General features: G+C 43.6%; 1 protein-coding gene across 5 annotated transcripts in view; it reads right to left on the bottom strand.

The window, feature by feature from the left end:
• Window positions 1-25,759, bottom strand: part of PTPRU (protein tyrosine phosphatase receptor type U) — a 1,238,801-nt gene that overhangs the window by 276,980 nt on the left and 936,062 nt on the right. For all 5 annotated transcript variants that reach the window (XM_069623015.1, XM_069623016.1, XM_069623017.1 and 2 more), the window contains one exon: window positions 16,826-16,983. In XM_069623015.1, coding sequence (XP_069479116.1) covers window positions 16,826-16,983 — 158 coding nt within the window. The remainder of the gene's footprint in view (window positions 1-16,825; window positions 16,984-25,759) is intronic.

Raw genomic sequence — 25,759 nt, 5'->3', positions numbered from 1 at the left:
GATTTAGCAGATCAGGGAAAGAATGGCCTATTGGTCCTTCTTGACCTGTCCGCTGTGCTTGCTCTGTTAGATCATGACCATTGTATGGACACGCTCGCTAAAATAGGGAAGTGTGCGCTTGTTCATAAATGCCTTCATCATAATGCCCCCAACTATCTGGAGTCCTATACGTTTTCCTATGTCCCCAACCGGCTCTAAGATCAACCAACATGGGAACAATTAAATAGTTCAGGCTCAGAAAGTCCAGAGAGTTTGGTAGAGCCTTCCCCACGAGGGCTGCACAGATGTGGAATGTGTTCCCAGGTCCACTTCGACTGCAAAACATGCTTTTATATTTTTCGTGCTCAATTAAAAACATTGCTGCTCAAAATGAGTAAATAAGCATTAACCAGGAAAGCATGGAAAGCTCCATATTGTATGTTTGTGTCCCGTCTATTTAATGTCCTTCTAGTGTTTTTGTGCGCCCTGATGCCCGAAAGGTTCCCAGCGTGATACAAGCAAACAAATAAATAAATAAATACGTTAAACGTGATTACTGGAAAACAATCCCGAAGGAGGAGAGAAAAACCTAAATAATTTATCAAAGAGTTACAAGAACATGCTCAGAAGGTAACAAGAGACTGTTTGGAATGAACATACTAATGTGAGGTTTGACTCAACCTTGAGAGAAAAGACAATCAAGAGAAGGGAGACATTCTCCTGACCTTATTTCATTAGAATAGTGGTGGTGTCAGTTGGGATTATTTTTTGGACAGTAGGCTTCTTTCTTATTTTATGAATTCCTGGCAACGGACGAGCACCCTAGTTATTTACATAGGCAGGGAACACCCACATAGCAATCGGGAAAGTTAGGCCTTTTGTTTTATGAGCTAATAAACGAGTGTAAATGTTGATGCAGTTTCTGCCTCCTCATTCTGAGCTGCCCCAGACCCTACTCAAATGGTGGGTACGCATCCAAACTATTACTATTGCTGCATTTGGAAAATCAGTCATTCCACACTATTCTACTATGTTTTCATTCAAATCATTGAAGTTTTGTTTAAAGAAAATTATGCCTGCCGTGTATTTACTTGCATGCCTGAACATTGGCTAAATAGATAATGTGTCTGTCTTTCTGAGTAATATTTTTCCAGTAAAATCAATTTTGATCAAATCCCATTCGGCCATTCTGGTCAGTCACGTACTCCAGTATATTACAATAGCCGCCACTATTGTCAGCTTCAAAAACAGACATTGAAAAGGCAATAAGAAAGAAGGCGGGCAGCGGGTGTGGCTGTCATTGACCCAGTGCATTATCACAGGCAACAACAATGTTGCAAATGATTTTGAGACATTGCAGCTTTAAAGTTTACGGTTGGCTGCCTAAGGCCGACTTTGTGAAAGGGGAACAAGTGGCAATCCCGCTGGGCTGTGCCATGGCATGCTTTTCAACTATCCTGCATCATGCTGCCAGATGGTGCCATCTGAGCAGCCCCTCTGCAACATGATTAACTAGTTCTAACTCGTCCAGGCAATACCGGGGTCGTTCAGATCCCATTATCTGCTAATGTCTGTAAGAGAACCAATTATGAACACAATTGGCAATGGTCTTGCCACATCCTCAGGGCCATGCAGCTTTGACACATGACACAAACCTGTAACGCACTCACTCGCCTTTCTCCTGCACTCCCACACGCACAGAAAACAGCCACTTTTAGCAGTAGTACATGTTATTGCCAACACACACACCATGAAACAAAACACAATACAAGCTTCACTCACATACAGAACCCCAGTAGCCTAGCCATCAGCAGTGCAAGCTTCCCTCACACACCAGACAATGAGATGGCAAAAGTAGTGCAAGGTTCTTCAACGCCTACTTAAAGCAGTACATTGGCGTGATGATATGCTTCACATGGAGTCACAGAACAGGGATAGCACAGCTAGGAGCAGGCAGTCAACGCTTTAAGTGGGCCGGAGCTAGCTGGCGGAACAGCCCTGGGAGTCTACAAAAACTGTTCTGGGGCTCCCTCTGTTACCCAGTAATATGCAGCTGATCGCGTATTTCAGTGGACTCACGCTAGGGGGGTGTGAGAATAATGTATTGTTTAGGGTGACCAGATTTTTAAAAAAAAGAAACCCAGATGGGCCATCGACATAGAAGTAGGACTAAGGTAAATACACATACAATGTTAGTCCTACTTCTATGTCGCTGGCCTGTTGCGGGGGGGGGCGGGAAGGGGGTGTGCTAAAATGACACTCCTCTCATTGGAGGAGAGTGCTGGGGAGGGGAAAGGGGAGGAAATGGGGACGTGAAAAGCATTTCATTCCCCCATTCACGCAAAAAGATTTGCGCCGGGACCTAATTTCGGGATTTCGAAATCGGGTCCCGGCAAAAAAAAAGGGACCATAGCCAAAAACCCGGCCGGGGTTTATAAAATAATAAAAAAAACTCCCGGGACCCCAGGACATCGGGTGATTTCCCTGGACTGTCCCGGGAAAACCCAGACGTCTGGTCACCCTAGTATTGTAGCAAACTACCTCAGATTCACACCTGTAAACCGAGGCTGTCCATATACCTGGCTCGTGGTATGCAGACATGTTACTGTGAGTGTGTGACTAACGAAATGAGCACTATGTGCTCAGAAGGCTTCACACTTGAATCACTATCACAGACATATTTGTGGAATATAAAGACTTGCTGTCCTTCTTATGTTCCCAAAATTCTCTTTGATTCCAATGCAAAGAAGCTAGCCACACGCAGGTGCTGTTTCTGCCCTTCTCTTTCCTCATAGATGTATCCCCAAAATGAGGGTGATTTGCTCACTGAACACATTCTTTATATAGTGATGTTCTCTACAGTGTTTATTTACACACTGAGCCAGATAGATTGACAACACGCAGAGTGAATCGAACAAGACTCCAAGACCATTCAGAGTGACCCAAGACACATCTTTCCAGGGTCTTGTGACGAATTGTTTGGGGCAGCCTGCCTCCTCTTTAGGTGATACCCAGCACACTTTAGGTCCCACCCCTCGACTTGCGGGAGGATAGCTCAGCGGCAATGTGCTTGCCTTGGAAGCAAGACGACACAGAGCAACAGGTTCGATCCCCGGGCCCGTGCTTAGAAACTTCTGGGTATTAAGCATGTTATAAATAACCTATCATATCATATCAATGAAAGCACTGGCTTCAATCACACGCAGACAGGTAGAGATGTTAGCAGCAGGTTTAGTTTTCTCTTAGAGATGCTAGCAGCAGGTTTAGTTTTCTCTGACACACCAAAAAGACATTGCAGGGCTTGTCTAAGTGGCACATGCAGCACACGCCCTGCATAGGCAGTGCACGCTTAGATGACATGGTGGCACTTAAGCACCAGAACTATGTTCTTAAAGCACTTTAAGTGCGTGAGGAAGGAACACTGACCAGTCTCTCCACTGTGACTTGCATGAAGAATGGACTCAAGATCCCATCAAGATGGCATCCATCAGGGGACACCTGTAAACGTGAAGCTAGACTGGGGCTAAGTAATCCCACACAATGTATCAAAATGTCACCTGCTGGGGATTGTGTCTGCTCTCTACCTCCAAGTCATTAACCAGTATCCTAGAGGAGAAAGGCTCTGTAGCCATTCTTGCCTCTCCCCAGGATTTAGCTCAGAGAATCAGGGTTTTTTCCATTTCTCTGAGTCTTCTGTGGAAGAGTGCGAGTCTCTGGGTTTTCCGGCATCCCATCATGCCTCCTCGTACCCTCCCAAGAACTGGCTATGGGCATAGCTCTCATCCTTTCATGGCGCTGGACAGCTGAAAACACCTGATTTTGTATTTGGCGGGTGAAGCCCATTGATTCCTATGGGCGTTTAGGGAGCTTGGCGGGTGAGAGAGCTTCCTGAGTGGTGGCTGACACCCGCCAAAAGCGTGTGAGTTGAGAGGTATGCTATGGGAGACGAGGCAAAACAAGTAAGGAGTGCAAAATGGAGGATAGGGATGAGAGAAGAGAGGCCAGCTCAGGGACGTCATTTCACCAAAATGCCAGGGGTAGTGGAAGTGACATCACATGACCCTTGACCCCCCGATGACATCACAGGAAGTGATGTCATTTGACCCCACCCCGAAGTGATATCGCGGGAAGCGATGGAACACAACCTTTCACCCGTTGACAAAACAGGAAGTTGCATCACATAGCATTGCACACTACGATAAATATGGTTACAATATCACTATAATGTGATGTACATTTCATACAAGAATGGATCACCATATGTATCATTAAGATCAGTGTGTATGGGCCCATATTACTAAATTACTGTGAATGGAAGCAGACGTCCATGACAAATGATAATGATGTGTTATTATATAGCACTTACGGTTAAGCTCTTTATATAGAAAGAAAAAAATATACACCCAATATCACCCAACCTGTGTTGGTACTCATTTATCGACCTCAGAAGGATGAAAGGTTGAGTTGAGGCATTTAAGAACAGACTAAATCAGTGACTCATCTCCTGAAGTGTGCCTGAAATAAACCTTTAATGAGTCTAGCAATTATTGTTTAGAATTCCAGAAAGACACATTATTTGGTATTCCTATTCTTTCTTATTTAGGGTCAGTGCTGAAAGTGTTAGACTTGTGACAATCCTGTTCTTATTTTTCTTCTTTTTTAAGGGGCCTAAACAATAAAACCAGCCACTCCAGAAGTAAAGAGCCACATGGTGCTGGCCACAGCCGAGGATCTTACATTACAAAAAAAAAACACTTATTTTTTTTTTTATAGGCCGCAAGGGAGACCTCAGTGGTCGCAGTTGCGACCTCTGGCGACCCCTAAATGACGTCCCTGGGCCAGCTCATGGAGTGAAGGCAGGCAGCTGAGGATACCATGAAGGAGGGGGAGGGGACGATGACTAATAGTGCAATCGACGAAGAATAGATGTACCTTCTTATTAAAGTCCTGATGAGAAACCTAAGAGGGGGTTGGGGGTGGGGGGGGCAGACGCACCAGAAAACCCTGCAGAACAAGTTACACAATTTGTGTTGCTATGAAAGACGGCCCAGTTTATTATGTTGCAATCATCATATGATGTTTGACTTATGATAAAAATGTGGTGAAAGGGATCATAGTAAAGTCCGAATATTTTAATAAAAACTGCCCATGTTTTATTTAAAACAGGCTGAACGTATGTTCACTCATTTAAAATGTAAAGTTACACTCTAGCCCCGTGCGCCACAACAGAAACTTCCACATCACTACCCCCTTGCAAAAGTGTGGGCGTGGCCTTGCAAACGTGTGGGCGTGGCCTCGTGGTGACGGCGCTCTCCGGGTTTTCAATTTTGAAATGTAGGCAGGTATGTCTCTAACCCTACAAATAAACGGTGATATATCAGTCCCCTCAGCTTTAGGTGAAAAGGCCAAAGTGTTGGGGGTTAGCGTGCCCCTCGGAATAATGCTGCAAACACTGTGTGAACACAGTGAGAGCTTCCAGCACTAAGTGACTCAATTCATCCAGCTGTCTGTATTAAGACAATTAGTTCAGCTTTAACAAAACTGCAAAGCACACGCAGACAAGACAGCTTTTCAACGTGAATGCCCCCAGCTCAGGAATTCCAAGATGGCAGGGTCACCGGGGAGTCTGTCTCGCTGGCAGGTATTTCCTGTGATGTAGACAAGGGGAAGGCACAGAGGAAGACAGAGGGCTGCAGAAAAAAAGTGCCCTGTCAATACCACCACTGCAACCTGGCAGCTTTCCGAAGCGCGCATCGATACTGACAATGGGCGCACTGGCAGACAGCTTCCTGGCCCACTCAGAGAGCGCTCTCTGTGCAGAGGACATGGAGGATAAAGAGGCCTTTTCACGGCCTATCAAAGGGCCTGTCTTACACGTGTATAGAAGTTTTGGGTATGGAAAGGCTCAGCTGTGGCTGAGCCGAGCAGTGAAAGGCTTCCCTGTGCACCAGAGTGTGAATGAGGGGGCCTATGGGGAAATTGGGGAAGGTCCAGCCCTGTGTCAGTCCGAGCGATGGAGCTAGTGTTCCACTCAGGAAATTGCATGCAATCAGTGAGAAGGCGCCATCATTTAATATGGAGGAGATCTCCATGTAATGATAATGATGTCTTTATTTATGTAGCACTTTAATTCAAAGCACTTTACAGAGCATATATTTACATAGAATATCACCCTACTGAAATTGGTACTCATTTATCACCCTCGGAATGAGGAAAGGCTGAGTTGACCTTGCCAGGATTCGAACCTGCGTCCTGCAGATCACGCTCAGATCGCAGCAGTGAGTGCTCAACCCGCTGAGCTATCCTACTAGCTATAACTATCTTATTGGTTATGTTGGGTGGCAACATGACATATAAATGTGCACAGCTGTCTTCTAAGAAGAGTCACCCAGTACCAGTAATTGTGTGGAGAAGCAACCGCCTTTGCGTAGCCAGGGCTGTCATTACACCCTCTGTTGTCACACTGCGGCCTGCCAGCAAGTCTTTCCATCTCTCATGCAGTGATCTAGAAGGCTCCCGATCACACCATTGTCCCAAACCACCACAGCACTTCCTTGCTTCCTAAGTCTCCATCAGTCTTCCTCCATACTTTAGCATTCTTAAAGTTATGCGACTCAGCGAGCCAGATCGCATGTGAATTGAAATCGACAAGAGACTGGGAATGCTGGGAGCATCTGTCTGCTAATGCTCATTTATCACAATACATACAAACATACAATCACAGAACTTGAAACAGTTCTATTTCATCACAGTCACTGTCACAATAGCCAGGCTCCACGTTCTGGCTGAAATGACATCCTGGCTTCTAATAAATACCATACAAGTACATTTCATGCACCCTCCAGGCCAAGTACTTTCATCTGTAAGATATGCTGCCCCAGGCACCACTCAACAAAAACTCAGCACAATCCTAGTGCTGCAGCAGATTGGACTATTAAGTGAGCCTGCTGTTTGATATGGCCTTCTATTGCTTCACTACCCTTAACAAAGTTCTTAACATTGATAGAAGCGCCCTCTTAACTGACCCAGATGTCCCTGATCTCCACCTCCCATAACCACGATGGATGGACCGTATCCATGATATCACTCTCTATTTAAATCCCTGCTCCTTCTTCATTAAAGCCATGCATGGTCCTCTGTACACTCCCTCACTACACTCTTCTTCACTAATTGACCTATCTGTCCTCAGCAGCCCTCCGGCGTTCATTCTTTCTCTCTACACTCACCACTACACTGGAATGCACACCCCTGGCAATCAATGACATTCCACTCTCTTCAATACAAGTATTAAGCTCCACCTGCTAGTGAATGAAGGTGCCCCCTAACCTACCATGATCCTTTCTAAAGTCACTACCCAACTCACCTGCTAATCTCTCACAGGAAAAAGCAAATATTATGTTATGTTTATTTATACCATGCACTGGTACCACGCAAGGGCAGTCCCCAGGCCCTCACGTGGCTCTGCAAGAGAGGAGGGCTGGGTGCGTTAGTGGGGATAGGATGATAGGGTAGGTTCAGAACCAGGAGGAACTGTGAGAATTGTTTTGCATGTCGGAGTTGATTCGGGAGGCCCTGTGTGTTGGAACCGCATGGTTAGGACTCAGTGTCTCGGATGTGTGCTAGTGTCTGTATTGGTGCGTTTGTCGTATAATGTTAGGATGGATTGTGGTTGTGCACACTGGTAAATTGTATCCATAAGGGATCCAGAGTCACATATGGCTTTGGTGTCTGTCTATCTATTGTGTTGTGCATTTGTGCAGTTGATGGATGTATGGACTATATGTTGAGGAGTTCCCTCTAGGCTTACTTCCAGAATCCCAGAAAGATGGTAGGGTGCAAGCATTAGACTGATTTTCGGTGTGTTTATGTGTAGTGTGTCTAGCCCCTAGTCAAGTGTAGTGGTGTTGGTTATGTTGGAGTAGCAGGAAGGAGAAATGGGTTAGTAAGTCAGTCGGTTGGGTGAAGCCTCTGATGTGAGTCTTTGATTGCTGCTTAATGGGACCTAAAAATGTTGTTGGTTGTGGTTCGTCGTCCATCTCACCTCCTCTCTAGGTCACGGTGCTGACTTCACTGTGGGTTATGGTCGTAGCTGGATGGTTGTGCCTTAGTGTGTTCCTGGTTACTCATAGCCATTGGGTGTGGACCTGATGTCTGGACGTTTGCCGAAGGGGGGGGGGGCGAATTATAGAAATAGGTGGGGGCAGTACTCAGTCGGGCAGGCATAGTTAAGGGTCGGCAGGTTGGGGAGGCCCTAGTTGTGGGTGGGCAGGTTGGGGTGATGCTTAGGTTTTAGTGGTTTACCTGTCTGAGTTTCCTTGGTGCGTTATAGCGCATGGTGTTATCCCTAAATCTGTCTGGTCCTCTAAGATATTGCTGCTGTTCTGTGACCGTGTCCTTAAGTGTATTTTGATTTCCAATGTTATTGCTGCCAATGTCCGTTTGTTGTTGTCATGGGGCCTCATTACAGGTCGGGCGGTCCGGCATTAACAGTGGCGGTAAACCCGCCGCCACTGTTAATTCCGACCGCCTGATCCCAAGTCCTACAGGCGGGAGGTGATCTTCCTGCCAGGTCTGACCTGGCGGGTTTAACACCACCCACCTGCAGGAGGACGTGGAAACACCAGCACCATCACGAGATGGTGCCGGTGTTTCCACTTCCCCATTCCCATTGAGTCCTGTGGGACTCAATGGGAATGGGGATTTACCGAATTCCGCCTCCCAAATTCCAATGTTATTGCTGCCAATGTCCTTTTGTTGTTGTCATGGGGCCTCATTACAGGTCGGGCGGTCCGGCATTAACAGTGGCGGTAAACCCGCCGCCACTGTTAATTCCGACCGCCTGATCCCAAGTCCTACAGGCGGGAGGTGATCTTCCTGCCAGGTCTGACCTGGCGGGTTTAACACCACCCACCTGCAGGAGGACGTGGAAGCACCAGCACCATCACGAGATGGTGCCGGTGTTTCCACTTCCCCATTCCCATTGAGTCCTGTGGGACTCAATGGGAATGGGGATTTACCGAATTCCGCCTCCCAAATTCCCGTGACACCAGGGTCGTAATGCCCTGGTATTTCCGGAAGTCACGGAGGCGGAATGGTAATACGAGTCCGGCGGTAACCGAGGCAGTAAAACCGCCTGGTTACCGCCGGACTCGTAATGAGGCCCAAGGTCTGTTGAATAACCAGGTTTTGAGTCGTTTCCTAAAGATGATGTGGTCTTCTGTGGTTCTAATTTCTTTGGGCATGGGGTTCCAGAGTTTAGCAATTACAGGTGAGAATGCTGTTCCTCCTAATTTTCATATTATTTGGTTTCCAATTGTAGGTTGTCGCTTGATCTTAGGTCCCTTCTTGGCTGTTAGTGGCTGATCTTGGTTGATTTAGCTCCTTGTCTGCGTAAGCCTTTGTGGGCGAAGCATTGTGCTATGAAATTAATGCATTTTTCTACTGATAGCCAGTTTACGCTTTTCAAAGCTGGAGTGAGGTGGGCACTTCTGTTTAATCTTAGTAGAATCCTGGCTGCCATGATTTTCACCCTTTAGAGTTTCTTAGTGAGTCTTTCCGGCATTCCTAGGTAGAGGCTGTTTGCCTAGTCAATTTTTTTAAGTATCATGGATATGATTGTGAGGGTTCTGTGGGGAAAGGAGAGGAATGGCAGTAGTCCTCTGAGTAGTCTTAGGCAGAAGAAGCATTTTTTGGTGATTGATTTGATTTGCAGTTCAGGGATAGTCCAGGCGTATTCTCGGGTTATTTACTGCTTCAGAAGTCTCCGGTTGTGTTCCTATGCTGGCTGGCCAGTCCAGTTGTGGGTTGGCTGCATTGATTTCTGTGGATGAGACCATTATTTCTGTTTTTGCCGGGTTCAGTTTGATGTTGTTCGTTGTCATCCAGTTTTAGATGTCTGTGAGGCAAATGTAATTTGTACTTCTGTAAATAGTGGCCATAGGTCCTATGTGCAATTCTTTAAGTTTTACCCTATTTCTTGTCCCTGGACTATGGGAATGTATGGTACCCTTCATCACCAGGTCAACCTGGTAAATACACCCTACCTAGGGACTAACTACACTTCCTGTAGGACTGCCTCGCCATCTGTGATGTAAACTATGTACGTCCTTAGAAATGTATCCTAGCTTGTACAAGATAGAACACAAATCCTGTCCCATGCTGGCCCTTTAGTTTCCATCTATATCAGAAGTTCTCTCTATCCATTCAACAATCATATATTGTGTGATAATAACCCCACCCCCTTTTTAGAGCAGGTGAGAGCTTACAGTAAACAGAAGAATACTGGATGCATCCAACAAACCAACTGATAAGCATCCTCCTGCATCCAGCCTCACTCTCCACTAAGTACCACTCTGGGTGAGGCCCAGTGAAAACCCTTCTAGATCTTGACAAGCTAAGAGTCCCCCTTGTCTGATAGCCTTTAGAATTGGTCCTGCAGATCCCTGTTGTAACCAAGAATGTTAGAGGATTAGCATCATGCGTAGTACTATTTGTTGGGCACGCCACCACTTGCTAACCATCTCCAGGTACCATTTTCTTCATTTAAAGTTAGCCGAAGATCCCACTGAAGATGCAGCTGTTTTAATCACAATAGCTATTGGTCATATTCTTCAATGACAATTCAGACTTGAATGCCGTTTGACTGGTCAGTGCATTACTTTATATTAGTGCAATGATTTCTCTGGCTGCATATTGTAGATTGGGGTCCATTCCTGACCCTCATGCCCCACACATGACTCTCAACACGAAGGCAGAGAAACAACAGATGTTCCTCACTCTTAGGCCCATCATCGCAATTATTGATGTATCGCAGGTGTGAGAAGCCTTACTCGCTCAGAAAGCCATTCAGACCATACACATTCAATAAATTGTATCCATAAGGGATCCAGAGTCGCAGATGGCTTTGGTCTGTGTCTATCGGACGGGATATGGAAACACATTGATCGAGCAAGTCGACTGACCGCAACGCCAGAAACCAATGACGTCATCGCTGACATCACGACGTAGCTGCGCTTATACATGAAGTACATACTCATCCATTCATGAAGATTATACAAATATGCACTAGTTTATTGTATATAGGGACAAAGCACATTCTATGACTCACATAGGTAGAGGACAGACACACATACATATCACTTTATATTCACGTCCTTTGCCAAAGCTGAAACCGCAAGATGCAACGTATTCATATATTTAGCTTGCGCATGCCTGACTGCTACTAACGTGGAGAAGGCCACATGCTGACATGATCGCCGCAGCCAGAGGCGTGCACAGACAAGGCGCCCAGCCATGAACACGTGGAGATGGAAAGTTCCAGTTACGAAGATAATGAGTCATCCACAGAAAATCAGGCTCAAATCCTCATAATTACAAGCAGGACAGCTTAATTTTCTGTCTCAACACATGTGACCCAGCCAAACAGGACAATGCCCATTCAATCAAGGAAGACAAAGAGGACTGTTCCCATAGAACCAAAAAGTTACAAGTGTTGCCCATAAACTGTTAACTGAATGCACTCTCCCAGGCTTAGGTTATCAGAGATGGCAACATTAGGGAACACTTTGCACCTCCATCTTCATTCCCATTGCTTGAAAAGGTACACTCAGGGCCTCATTACGACCCAGGCGGTAAGTTACCGCCTGGGCCGTGACTTTACCACCATGGCGTAAACTACGTTTACGCCATGGTGGTTGGCGGACTTACCGCCCCATTCCGACCTTGGCGGGGCGGTAAGTCCCCAATCCCCATTTACCCTTCCCCATTCCCATTTTTGCCCCATAGGGCATAATGGGAGTGGGGAAGGCGTTAATTACGCCACCGTAAATTACGGTGGCGTAATTAACTCCATGGTCCCTTGGCGCCATGGATTTTAACACCTGCTAAAAGCAGGTGTTAAAAGCGCCATGGCGCTAAGGGACCTCATACTCAGGCGGTAAGGGTCGGCGCTGTTAACGCTGCCGTAAACCCCTTACCGCCTGGGTCGTAATGAGGCCCTCAGTCTGGTAACTGTCCAGGGTCCCAGAATGGGAGGACAAATTTGGACAAATCCAGATTCACCTTTCACACAGGGATATCATTTGTTGCAAGGTCTGATGGTTTCTCTGCAACGCTGCAACATTGTAGATTGATACTAGTAGAGGTGGTCCTAGAAGGAGCCACTAGCTAGGGCTATCCAGTAGTAGAAATATCCCATATATCATCTATATGTATCTTACCCAAAATGACCAATGTAAATGTGTGATAGGTTTCTGGGATTGTACCTGAACTTGTGATGCCATACCTGGATAAAAACAGGTGAAACATGCTTCGGAGACAAGAGCTCCGGAGGATACTTGTTTTTCTGGTGTGAACCCTGTCATTTTGTTGTGCTAATAAAAGGCAGTAACTTTGCCCCACGGCTGAGTCTTCTGATCTTGTGTCGGGGAGTCTTTGATGGCCCAAGTGTTCTCTGCTGATAATTGGGGTGACTGCTAGAGGGCCCCGGACACATCTATACAAGGTGGTTGAACGTGGGATCACCAGTGAGCAGGACTGATCACCAAAAACCGGATGGGACCCCCAAAAATGAACTTAGGTATTCGGAAATGAAAAAGGACACACCAAGGGGAGGCCTGTTTATTCAATGATGCGAGAGGGCCTGCCAATGACAAGATCTCAAAAGGATGAAACATAACACCCAACCAACAAACAGGATGCAAACAGATGAAGGGTTCTGTGTGATCTGATCATAGAGATTTGGTTGAAAGCAAAGCCATTGAATTATGTTTTTCTTTTAATCCATTTGGCCATCAATATAGTCTGGGGAGACCCCCTCTCCATCCTCCACCTCTCCTCCTTCCCCACCTACCTTAATTATTACCATTACCCCACCCTCCATATATTTTTTGGCCAAATTCGGTCCATAAATGTGATGGATTTGCATTCGACCAAATCTCACGCGATTGAATCTTCCTATCCCACATAAAGGTTGACCTCCAAAGTCAAGAAAAAGACACTGGAACAAAAAAGAACCCCCAAAAAGAAATAGAATGCATTTGCCCCAAAGGAGAGATATGACCTCGGAAACCAAGATGGATCTTTAAAAGGCATGAAGCAAATTCCCACTGACGAGAAGGACCTCCCAAAGATGCAAATGGACATTGGAATACCACAAAGCAAATGGGAGTGCCAAAGATTATGTGAGACATGCAAAGATTCAATGGATCATTCATTGATGAATGTTTCCTATTGTTTAAGATGTATTCAATGCACATGAAAAGGAAATCACACTGTTTCCCTGACGCTCCTTCCAAAGTCCCCCTTAGCAGGTCACTCAGGTGTCAGTAATTCTGTGACACTGTAACAGGAACCACAATAACACAAGATGTCAGCAGGGGAGGCCGGCACCACAACCCAACTAACCTGTGCAGAGTCCCACATTGTCAAGTTGGTGCTGCAAAGTGTGGACACATACTTCAATCACCATACACTCAGACCGCTTTCTATGAGCGATCAGTAAAGGCATTCTGCTACTGTACGCCCACCGAGTGTCCCGCTATTTGATTCCTTCCTCTCATGCACCATCCGACGTGATCAAATGCGTCACACTTGGGTATTTGATTTCAACCGACTAGGATTCTAAAAACGCTAAGAAAAGGTGTTTCAAAAAAAGAAAATCAAAGCACTATCTTTTTCCTTCTCAAAAACACCACTACTATAATATTCAAAGATGCCGTTAAAGAACTCCCACAGCGCATAAAAAGCAGGGATATCTGTAATTCTAAGACTTTTCCAAGTAACGTAGCATAAAAGAAGTACAAGTTGCTCAAACAAGCAGCATGATGCATAGACTGGCATCTCAGGCAGCAAGCATCATAACCTGTGTCTGGCTTGGAATATGTCTGGTGTGCAGGTTTTTGTTTATCATGGTTGCTCCCTATTTATAACACCCAAATGTTCATCCCACATTTATTTCTCTCACTCTCCCCCCTTTTTAGTTTTGGCTTTTAGGAGGCACTGTAAGCACTGCTTATAAGCCACGACGTTTTGAAGGCCAAGTAACAATAGGAGTGATGGGATGTTATGTTATGGTAATATGCTTTTACACTGCGTCAAATCAGAACCGTAGATTGTCCATGTGGTATTCAGACCTTACGCTACTGGAAAAAAGAACATGAGCCAGCGGAAGCTAAGAGGATGGGAAAGAGGGGAATAGATGCTACGAACACAGCGACGGAGGGATGCAGCTGGGGAAGAGTGTTTTGCGATAGCTTGGGTGCATGTCAGTCCTGACATTTGTTTCTAAATATGCACAGTTTTCCTCGTGAATATTAATGAGGGATATCATGAAAACCTGGCAGGATCCCGTCCCTGGAGGCCTGGAGTTGGAAAACCCTGTAGGGATCATGGTTCTGCAAAAGGGAGGAGGTGGATATGTCCACAAGTGCTTCAGTGATTGGGTTGCGTTTCCGAGGCAGATGTGAAGAGTTGTAAGTTAGTAAACTTAATGTCTGGTTACACATTGTTTAAAGCATTTTCTGGTGAAAGTTCAGTTTGTTCGACTGGTTTTGGTCAACCTGAATTATCAACCTTGTTTTAATTTTCCCCCGTGCTCTGCTCCCTTGCACAGTCCCCCACCAAGCAACCTGCCGCCCCCACCTCTAGACGTCCCTACTTCTATATACACATATATTTCCCTACTCCTATATACACATATATGTATTTGGTTTAATCGACCAAAGTGCTAAACCAAACTGCGGACTTTCAAAAGAAAGTCCATGTAAGAATGGGATACCGTAATATTGGATGCACGAGGGGCTTGAGTGTGTGCTTGGGCAATCCTGGAAGTTGATGGCTTATTTTACCACAGGTGAAACTAATGAAAGACTGCCAAGCATGCACCAAGAATGGCAAAGTCAAGGATGAACTCTGTATAAAGGTGAATGTTAGGGGTAACAGGAGGTAAGGGAGTGGTCAAATTAAAAAGGCCTGGCACCTTGATGTCAAAAAAGTTAATATTAAGAGTTTGCTCCATGGCATGTCATGCAAGACTTTATTTTTGCTTGTTGTGAGATGCGGTGGGGCCTTGGAAGTAGGCGAACAAAAAATAGTAATACCAATCATCTGTAGTGAGAAAATATTACCTGATCTGCCTATACAGATGAGTTCAATGGACTGTGTGAAAACGGACATGCAGCCTCTGTGTGCTATTGTGATGTGTGTCCACCCATGGCCAGGCTAGTCCCCACCCAGCAACTGCCCCTCCAAACCCAAAACAAAGCCCCCAGGGATCTCTTAGCTAGCTCTATGTTGTTAAGCGAGCACATTTCTGAGCAGTGTTTGGAGAAGTCTTATTTGCAGCTGGAATCCAGCCCCTGGTGAAATACAATGAATACATGTTAACCACTTTTGACTTCAGCCACTTCAGACATACGCAATATGTGTGTCCTCACATCAGTTCAAAGCATTAAAGTCCTTTTAATAGCAGGCACAGGCAAAGCCAACATGTTGGCCAGTGTCACAGGCATTATATAGGTATTTGCCAGGCACTGACATCACATGTCCAGATATTGACACCACTTTCCAGCTGCTACTGCTCCTGTAGAGCCAATGTAGCACCATTGTAGCCTGGAAAATGCCTAACCTCTGCCTACACGAAAGCAAAAACGATTGCCAATGGTTGTGTGTTTTTTTTCTCTCTCTCTCTCTCTCTCTCTCTCTCTCTCTCTCTCTCTCTCTCTAATCAGTGAACCAATTCAGGAAATTAAGTGAAAGGTTATGTCTTCTCTGTGCAAGGGTAGGGTGTGTGTGTGTGTGTGTGTGCATGTGTGTTCAGTGGTATTGATGGGCATCCATTAAACGATTAGAGTTTCTCCCTGGAATAGGTGCACTAAATTGCTATGAAGTGAACAGAATGGTTAATGCAATTTAGAATCACCAATCTCGGAATGAGGCCCTAAATCTCAGAACGTAGTAACATTAATTTAGGGGTGGTTGTTTGTTGCCGGCCTTCTGCTTGGCATTGGTTCAAGACAGATTCTGGCCTTCTGCTACCTGCAGAGTGATTGGTCAAGACGGGGACAGCAGCGCAATATGCCTGGCCATCACGCTCCTTAATCAAAGTGATTCACCAGGCGGAGAAACTTGTTCTTCTTCCGCCTTGGTCAGTGTGGTGGGCAGAAAAGTGAGGCGATTGCTATGATGCTTCTATGTCAATTACTTACTGCAGGCTGAAATGCCTGTCCACCTGGTTCACTGGTATGGACAAAGGGTGGTAATGCCTCTCTCCTGCCTTATGTGCAGTGACATGCTCATAATCATAGGGCCTCATTTCGGGTCCGGCGTTAACCATGCCGGTGATACCAGCGAGTTGCACCGGACCGTAATTATTTACTGGCGCCCGACTTACTGGTAACCATGGGGGATTACAACCCCAGCGGAGCGTAAAGTCAGGCACCGGTAAATTGTAAGTCCCCATTCCCATAGAGTTCCGTGGGACTCTATGGGAGTGGGGACCACGAAAGTACCGTAACCGGCCGGTGCTTCTGTAAAAACTTGGGCGGGTGCCGTGCCGCCCGGCAGGTCTGACCTGCCAGGCGGGATGGCACCCGCCCTCAGAGTTCTAGCGTGCCGGTCCAGAAACAATGGTGCCGGAAAGCTTACCAGCACGGTTGTTTCTGGACCGGCACACTTGGAATGAAGCCCATATACTCATAGTGGTCTGGTCAGCATGGTGCATGGTAAAGCCAGGGTATGCAACTGAGCTCGTTAATAAGGGAATTACGACTGGCCAAAACACTTGTCTTCCAGGTGATTTGGTTATGGTGGTGGTTGTCAGTGATTGGGGCTAACTCATGCTCCTTACCACGGGTGTTGTAGTTGTGCGTTTCCATGAAGGACAGACCAAGGCGCTCATCCTCCTGCAATGTGCTCTGATCAGTGAAGCTCCGGTCAACAGCGGTCATCATATGTGTCTTCTCATGGCGATAGTTGATGGCGGTCTTGGTCATGGTGACAGGTTTCCTAGAGAGAAGAAACTAGCATTATAAGTCATACATGTGCGGTATGCTGAAATCAGTCGGAACGCCATCCAAAATAGGCAGCTTCCCGTTGTATGGCAATATTACATTGGCACTCAGGCAGGCGTCTTGTCCCTAACCTGTAATGGGTCTTGCTCATTTTCCACTAATGCCAAATGAATGTGCTTATATGTAAATACATTCTAGCACTTGTACTTTACAACCCAAAAAGAATGCCCTAAAATCTGGAGAAATAAATGTTCCTTCGATAACCCATACTTATTCCCAACCATGAAAATCTCTGCAATATTTCTTTGTCATTCAGCGATCACCCTACGGGCACCTATGCGGCTTAAACCATCAAACTAAATTGGCATGAATCTACCATAATCTCCATCGTAACAGAAGTCTCTTTAAATGCAAATATCCCCCCGAATTCTCCCAATTTCATCAGCATCCTAGAATTTGCAACGAAATCTCCCTGAACCCCAAATATGTTCCATAAATATTGAAGAAAAATCTCCTGCTCTTAGACAACAAGCCCTTCCTTAAATACTGTTGTTTCTTCAGAACCACGAACCTGCAAGGCATTCCCTAAATAATGACAACATACTCCTGTCCTGAAACTCATAGGACTCTCCCAAAGGCTTGGAAAACATGCATAGATTCCTCAACACACATGCATTTCCCAAAATCTTGCACAACTAAACAACAGAAGATGTTTCCCAAGTATTGTTATCTCTCCAATGTGCTAGGACTCACAAGATATCCTAATGTCCATGATCCACTAGACGTTTCCCTAATCTTGCTAACAACCCAATGCCCCGAAGACCTGACGGCATTGCCTAAATCTTGACTACCTTTCAATTTCCCTGAAGATTCAAAGCGTGTGCTATATTGTGGCAACTCTCTGAATTTACTGAATCTAAAACATGTTTTTACTCGTCCAGAAGCCAAAGATTTGGGTGCACCATTTTTGTTCTCAGAATGCATGAACAAATAAGAATTCCCCGGATCCTTGTGTCTCCCATGTGTACCTCAGATCCTAAGATCCTGTAGCTCTTAACATCACTCATTAGACCCTCCAATAGCACAGTAAACACCGTGACTGTCAACACACAACCACATTGCTTCTGCATCGATACACATTTGAACGCTTCAAGCATTAATGATTTTTCTCTCTGACCCATGCATTTGTTGACAAACACTAACACCGGTCTTCTGATGGGACTGAACAACGTACTCCGAGTACGTTTCTCAACTAGAAACTCATGTGCAATCTGATATTACACACTCTACCACCATCGTTCATTCAGAAGATCACTTCGAGATCTCACGCGGGTCACAGTCTGTTTAACCCACAGTGTGAGCATTGCAATCAGTGGCGCACCCACGCATTTTTCATAGGGGTGGCCTGATGAGGTCACTGTGGTGGCACACCAAAATTAAATCATAACCGGCAGATGGGCCGGTGTGGGGGGGCAGCATTTTTATAAGGGTGGCTGTGGCCCCCCCTTGGCCATCCCTTGGTGGCACCTGTGGTTGTAATGAACTTCTCAATGTGGCGTTTTCACAATCTGCACTATGGACACATTGGGGCAGACCATTGATGAGGGCTTTACACACAAGTGGACCAAACACCCATATTCTACATGCAGGCCCAGTCACAAAAGTAAATGTGCCTGAACAATGCCAATTCTCTCTTTTTTTTAAATTTATTAGCGCACACAGAATGCTAGTTGCGCTGTGGCATCTAAAGACCATAGCCCACACAGTTCATAGTGGGATATGCTTAGACCTTCAACATCCCCACGTCTCCCCTGTCAAAGGCCAGGCAATGGGGAAAGTCCAGTGATTCCCAAAATGCAAAGCATGAGCATTTCTATTTTATTCACCAGCAGAATGAAAAAATAATTTCCATTGATGCACTCTTGATTGACTGTCACTTCGAACATGCTCACTGACCCCATGATGTGGGCTAAACCAAGCCCCAACCAGCAAATAAATGTATATTCAAGTCTTGAGCATGCGCACAGCATGCTCACAGGTCCAATATTTCAACAGTGAATCTCACGGTTGCAAAGGTATTAGGGTGTGAGGGTTTGATGGTAAAGTTCTGTCACATCTCTAGGTGCAGTTTTGTTCAGCTGTCCCATTAGGTGTACTCTATTTTGTATAATGCCAAAGAAAATCTTTTCATTCTACCCATGCCAAGCATTCCTTTTTCTTCTTTTTTGTGAAGCCAGAATAGAATTTTATTGCTGATTGATTATCGTTGAGCTCGAAGACAAGAAAACACAGGTCCTTCTGTGATTCTCAAAAGGAAAATGGTGCGTGTCCATACGCAGTGGATGCCAGCTTTTAGACCATTCTTAAGCACTCACAATTTTGTCAGGCGAGGTAACCGAAGATCATGGAAAAAAGGGCCTCACTACAAGCATGGTGATGTGGTAAAATGTGGTGGCAATGGATTCACCGGCACTTTACTGTGACATTACCACAATGCCATATTAGCGAGTTTAGAGGTTAAGTAGAGGAACTGGAACTCGGGTGGCGACCAGCACCACCTTACCACCACTCGTAACCAGGGTGATGTCCTGTCAGTATGAGTGGTAGTAATAGAGTTTTGCGAATGTACCACTTGTTATAAGGCCTACAGTGATTTGCCCCAGGTCACACAGGCCTCCCAGTCCAGGAAGTGGGATTACGTTTCCTGGTTCCACAGTTAAAATCATTACCACTAGTTGACATAGTCTCCCATATATGACATGAAAAGCATATGAAATTAGTGTGAGCATACTTTAATGCTAATTTACCACCTACTGGAAAATAAAACACAGTGCGATGTATTTTCGGATGAAGAAATCTTTTAATATGATCAGGCATGATTATTTTACCTGTATGCAAAATTCAACAAAATCGAACGCTCTTAAGCTTTCAAAATGTCTGCTTCTCTGTGTGCTCTTAACGTTTTTCCAGACGAAGACAATTGTGTCAAATTTACCAGCAAAATGGAATTAGTGCAAATGTGTGTTTGCTCAAAATAAATAGGTTATGGACAAGTGAGGATTTTCCAAACCATCCTAACCTTTACAAAAAAAAATGAAGCTACAAATATTATTTTGTGAGTTTAGAATAAACACGGCAACATTGTTTTTTAGAGTTATAAGCTATTTAATTATTTAGCATTTTTAAAAACCTTGTAATGATCAATGAACAAGTTAAAAAGTTGGAATTGAAAATTAAAGTCTAGTAGAAGGATTTTGGATTCAATGTTGACTTTTTGTGGATAAAAACACTCCAGTAAAAAAAAGGTGCAACTTTGACAAATTCTGCATTTGTGTTCCCTACTATAAGTAACTTGTATAGGATTAGTTTATTACATGTAATGCTTTGCATTAAGGAAACCCAGATCGAAATTGTATCTAGCACTGAAATATCAAGTAATTCATGTGAAACCAATACTACAAGGTTACAGGAAAAGCATGCTATGCTGTAGGTTTTAATGAAAAGGAAATTGGGCAATGCAAAGGAGTTCCTGCATGTTTGCTATCATGCGAAATAGAGTATAATAAACTCTGCAACCTGCATTTTAGTATTCTCTCAGGAAATGATGCACAGAACGTTTTTACAACATATTATCTATGAACAGAACAACATGTTTGTTTATTGCCATTGTAGGGAAAACAGTTTAAATGGAATATGTGTGTTACATGAGCCCTGATATTAATGATGTACTTTTGACTTCAGGGAACCTAAACCTGCAAAATTCAGTTCACCCAAAAATGTATGATTGTGCAAGTGTTTGTTTCCTTGAAAGCTGGAAATCCCAGACCACTTCGCATTAACTGTAATCAAGGCATTCAAAAGGCCGGTGGCACATCCGTGTGAACATGAAGACAATGGCCCTGCTTCCAAATTGTAAAAATAAAATAAAAAATAAAAAAAATACTTGCACCTGCCAGTATTTCCCTTCCAAAATCACAGTCATATGTTTGGTTTCTTTTGTTTGTTTTTTTAAGCAGATCAGAATATCAACAATTGCATTGTCTGGTGGGTCAGCAAGTGCATTCTTAGAAGCAGATGACTAGACATGGCTTCAACCCTTGACCTTGCAGAGCATTAAGGTCCAGGAAGAATATTTCTCTGTTCTAGTGTGCAGCCAATTAAAATGAACCCTTTGTTCCATGGAACGTCATCTGTTAACAGGGGCAGGCCACATACAACTGAAATGAAAGTTTGTAAATATATCTATACAAAGCCTATTTCATAAATGTGCATTCACAGTGAACAAGTGGGACAAGTATATTTGTTTTAACTTCAAAATTTGAAAAACCTAGATAGATCTGAATTCAGCAGAAACACACAAATCACATGCATATAAAGCATATATTAAAATGCATGAATTATTCATACATTTGCATATTTTAATACCTCTTATTTATGCAGTGACAACATTTCGAATATTCTGCTAATCTGAATATATATTCTTATTAATATCACATGCCCATACACAGTATTATATGCACCATTAATATTTCAGTGCAATTTGATTTCTTATTCCTTAGGAAAGGGCTAACTCATAGCTAGCACATCCCTTTATGACAACGAGTTCAATGGGCCAAAGAAAGAAAAAAGGAGGACCCTGGGGATTTTGAGTAAAATAAGGGGCCCTATCACAGGCCATGTCCAAACCAAAATCATTGCACCATATAATGATGCATGAATGGATGTTACTAGATATTTAAACTCAAAAATATGGAAAGGAGAGAGAGTTTTAGTAAAGCGGCAAGGCAAGAGGGGTTGGCGGACAGGAGAAAAGTTAATTGGGAAGCCATATTGAAGAAACTAATTAAGCTAAATGGAGACTGACTAAATCAGAGTGTTAGGTACTGGAAAATGTCTGTTTATTCATGTCCAATGTCCCCTAGGTTCTGCTAAACTTTAAATCAGCAAGACATGATGAAAGCCATGATCCCATTAAAAGACCCGGCACTGAATTTGCAAGGGTGAAATATAAAGATGAATTCAACAGAAAACAGGGTGCCTGTTTCTACATAATATGAGGGAAGTGTTACCAAGCACAGAGGAAACCAGTTGGTGTCTTTGAAATGTATTTCATAAGCCAACTTGCCATGTACTTTCAAATGGAGCACAAATCATTTTTATAAAAGAAGAAAATGACGTTTCATCTGCATCCTAAATTTCTTGCTACAAAGATAAATGTTTGAGAATTTACATTGTTCTTTTGCATTTGTAATATGAATCGTGTTCAAAGAATGTGAAATAATGTTCAATGTAGAAATTGCCTCTTTCACAAATAGCAGTACATTTGCCCAGTGTACTGTCATCTTCCGTACAACATTAGGTGAAATAAATGACAGTGATGTAGTTAGAAATGCAGGCCTACAAGGTTCAATCTTACCAGAAATGAATGGGTGCATTTAACATATTACGAATTAGCACATTGAAATGAAAGATGGCAAATAGCAATGCCATAATTATGGCCTTGCTAAAACTTGTTTGTCTGCTCTTCAGTGAATCTAATACACAGAAACTTCAGTTCAAGTTACATGGGAAAAACAGGAAATGGGGGGAGGAACCAGGGTTTTTGATGAGGCAATCTGGAGAAGCTGGCTTCTCATCCAGCAGTCAAAGAACGCATTGAGTGCAGTACATTACAATTGTCATGTTCTCAAGGCTTGGAAAAATACTTCATATATACATATTTTGCATTCCTAATAAATTCAAAAGGTGCTTCCCTGAGCTGATAAAATCTAAGTTGGTCACATAGTGGATTGGCCTGGTTTTGGGAGACGGAGGATCTAAAGGACTTATTTCTATTAGGCTTGTTACCATTGTGAACTGTGTGTGGCTAACAATTCATCAACCATTGAGCTAAGGAAATGCCTCACAAAGGGACCATCTCAGCGTGCACGTTAATCATTAATTTGAAATAAAGCCTTAACATGCAAAGTTCGAGACAAATGAAGCTGACTGGTTTGTATGACATTATTTTGTGCTTAAGAAATTACTTTGGCTATAACTTCCTAAATGGGTAGACATGATCTGTTCAGAATAACCCTTGTCACAGGCTAAAATATGTTAGACCTATCAAATATAGGGGTGTATTCTCTTGGAGTGCCAACCTGCTACGCTAGCCATTGGGGTGACTAAGCCAATTAAAAATTGTAAAGTCGTATTACACACTAGGGGAAAATTAGAGTCTATATACGAAGAAACCCAAAGGAAGTAGGGAAAACCCTGGGCTACTTAAGGTCTGCAGCGGGGATTCTCTGTCCATATGCCTGTGTGCTGGAGTGGTATGACATTGGGAGATGGGAGAGACCATGGGCCTTGTCCAAAAGGAAGACTGAAGATGATTGTATTTGTAGTGAGACCAGATTTAACCTGAGGGGGAGAAAGCAGACATCCAGGGAGCTTGGCTGGCTGGGGATTTTACCTGGAAGCTGTGAGGATCCATGATGTTTCTCTGGCTTAAAATAATAATCCAAAGTGAGTATAACAATCCCCAATGTAAATAGCTAAGTGTCCTCTACAATCTTTCCTCTGCTATTTTCCAGCAAAGAATGGAACTGGAAGGGGAATTAATGGTAAGACGGATCCAAATAGAATGTGTTAGCATTTTAGGGTAAAATGCACATTGCTTTCCCACTATATTCAAAGCCATGAAATATCTGAGTTGTGTTAAACAAATAATATTCCTAAACAACATGCACAGTCTTTTTAAAGTAAATGCAAGTAAACTGTACCTTGTCTGTCATCACAGGTTTAGTAAACGCTGGCGCTATGAACAGGGTCAGACTGGGTCATAAAATTGAACCGGGCACCAATGAATAAAACTGGCGCTATGAACAGGGTCAGACTGGGTCATAAAATTGAACCGGGCACCAATGAATAAGTGGCTCATATTTGCTAATAGCAATTAATTCTTTTTGTGACAGACTGTTTGAGTAGTATCCAAAGGGGATTTTGTTGGTTAAATGTGTTGCAAATTCTGCATTGTAAAGGATATATGTAAAATAACTCTGTTCATACTAATTGCATAGTGATATAACTAATCGAAGTGCCCCACTGGCGAAAAATAACTGGCTCACTCTAGCAAGTTGAGCATGCAATTGAGGCATTGCCCTATTGCCCTATAGGCCCAGCCCAACCCTGGCTATGAAACAATGCCCACTCTCTCTAGCCAAGACCTGTGAAGGCATCGTCATCCACAAGGAGAACTATTGGGATGAAAGAGAACTTACCTGAGCCAATTCTAACCCATAGAAAAATCTTCAAATTTAAATGAGCATTCAAACCCTGCTCATGAAATTGTTTAGACGTGGAAGGATACTGAATTAGATACCCCCAAATCATCCAAGGGATTGAGGGCAACATGTTATCCTTTTACAAAATCATAATGTTCAGTTTATACATAGTGTAAATACACCAATATTCTGTGTGAACTGAAATCAAAGCACAGTTTTCCTGAACCCATGCCTGTAGATGTTGATGCAATCTACCATAGCTTGTAATCCACTTACATGAATAGGCTAGAAACCAACCATGCACATGGGAATACATTGGTAATCAGGAGTGCATATTGTTTACAATAATTATGAATTTTCATTTTCGAAGAGATCTTTCTCTGATACCAATAGTTGTCGATGACAGTGGAGCAAATACATGGGATTAAGCTTTAATACACTAGCCAACAGACAGAAAATGTTATAATTGCATATTACCATTTTAGAATAGATTATACACCCATATATTGAGTTGACATATAGGAATGATTGTCGTGTATTTCATGGTATGAGTGAGATTTTAGCAGATAGGTAATTTTTCTTCTGTAAAGCACCTGCATGTAAATACATGTTGTTATGAGTTTCCTAGCCAGCATAAAGTTAAAGAACCACCTTTGGCTTCAATCTTGTATTCAAACTCCAAATATAGCCTGTTTCTTGTCCCAGAATTGTGGGATGGTACTGTATAATAGGTGTTAAATCAGCGGGTGCAACATAGCATAATAAAACATTACATTCACAATAAATCTGGAAAACTGGAAGCAGCTGATGGGAAATCTCCCCAAAATGGCTGTTTCTAGATGGGATTGGAAACAGATCCTTCCAAAGACAGAACTAGATTACCCGAAAGAGATTTTAGGAGTAGGTGGACAGACTGAAAGGAAGAGCTTATCCGGCAGTGCTGCCTAAATCCGGTTCGTATTTCTACCTGTCCTGCGGTTTTGAAAGACAACCAAAAATGAGTACATTGATTTCCAGAGTATTTAGACAAATATCAAAATAATTAATTAAATACCAAATAGCAGTTTAAAGGCATTTTGTGGAAGCCTTGTTTACAATCTATGTCACTGAAATGAGACTATAGCGCAGGGCCCCTATGCTTTGTGATTGATCATTACAACTGAAACCATAGCTAACTTAACCACAGCAAGGATTTTCTCCAGCAATTTGGGATCTCTGGAGACCTTAGTCATCCCAAATTGAAATGTGGAATGCCAAGCATTTCATTGTTGTCTGCCAGATTTAGTAAAGTAATTGAAACATACTCCTTAATGAGCACATGGAACCAGTGTGTTGTGAGGGTGAAGCTGATTAATTGGGAATAGAGAGTTAGGCACTGCTGCCCCACATAACAAAAGAAACAGTATTCCTGAACTAAGCCTGTAAACTAATCGCAACCAATTCAAGACCACAACAACATAGTGTCCAACATTGTAGATTATAAGTAGCTAGCCCAAGTATCAGAGC

This window comes from Ambystoma mexicanum, chromosome 11, assembly GCF_040938575.1.
Source record: "Ambystoma mexicanum isolate Mex_15411 chromosome 11, UKY_AmexF1_1, whole genome shotgun sequence".
In the NCBI taxonomy this organism is placed as follows: domain Eukaryota; kingdom Metazoa; phylum Chordata; class Amphibia; order Caudata; family Ambystomatidae; genus Ambystoma; species Ambystoma mexicanum.
This window is presented reverse-complemented; position numbering and strand designations above follow the sequence as displayed.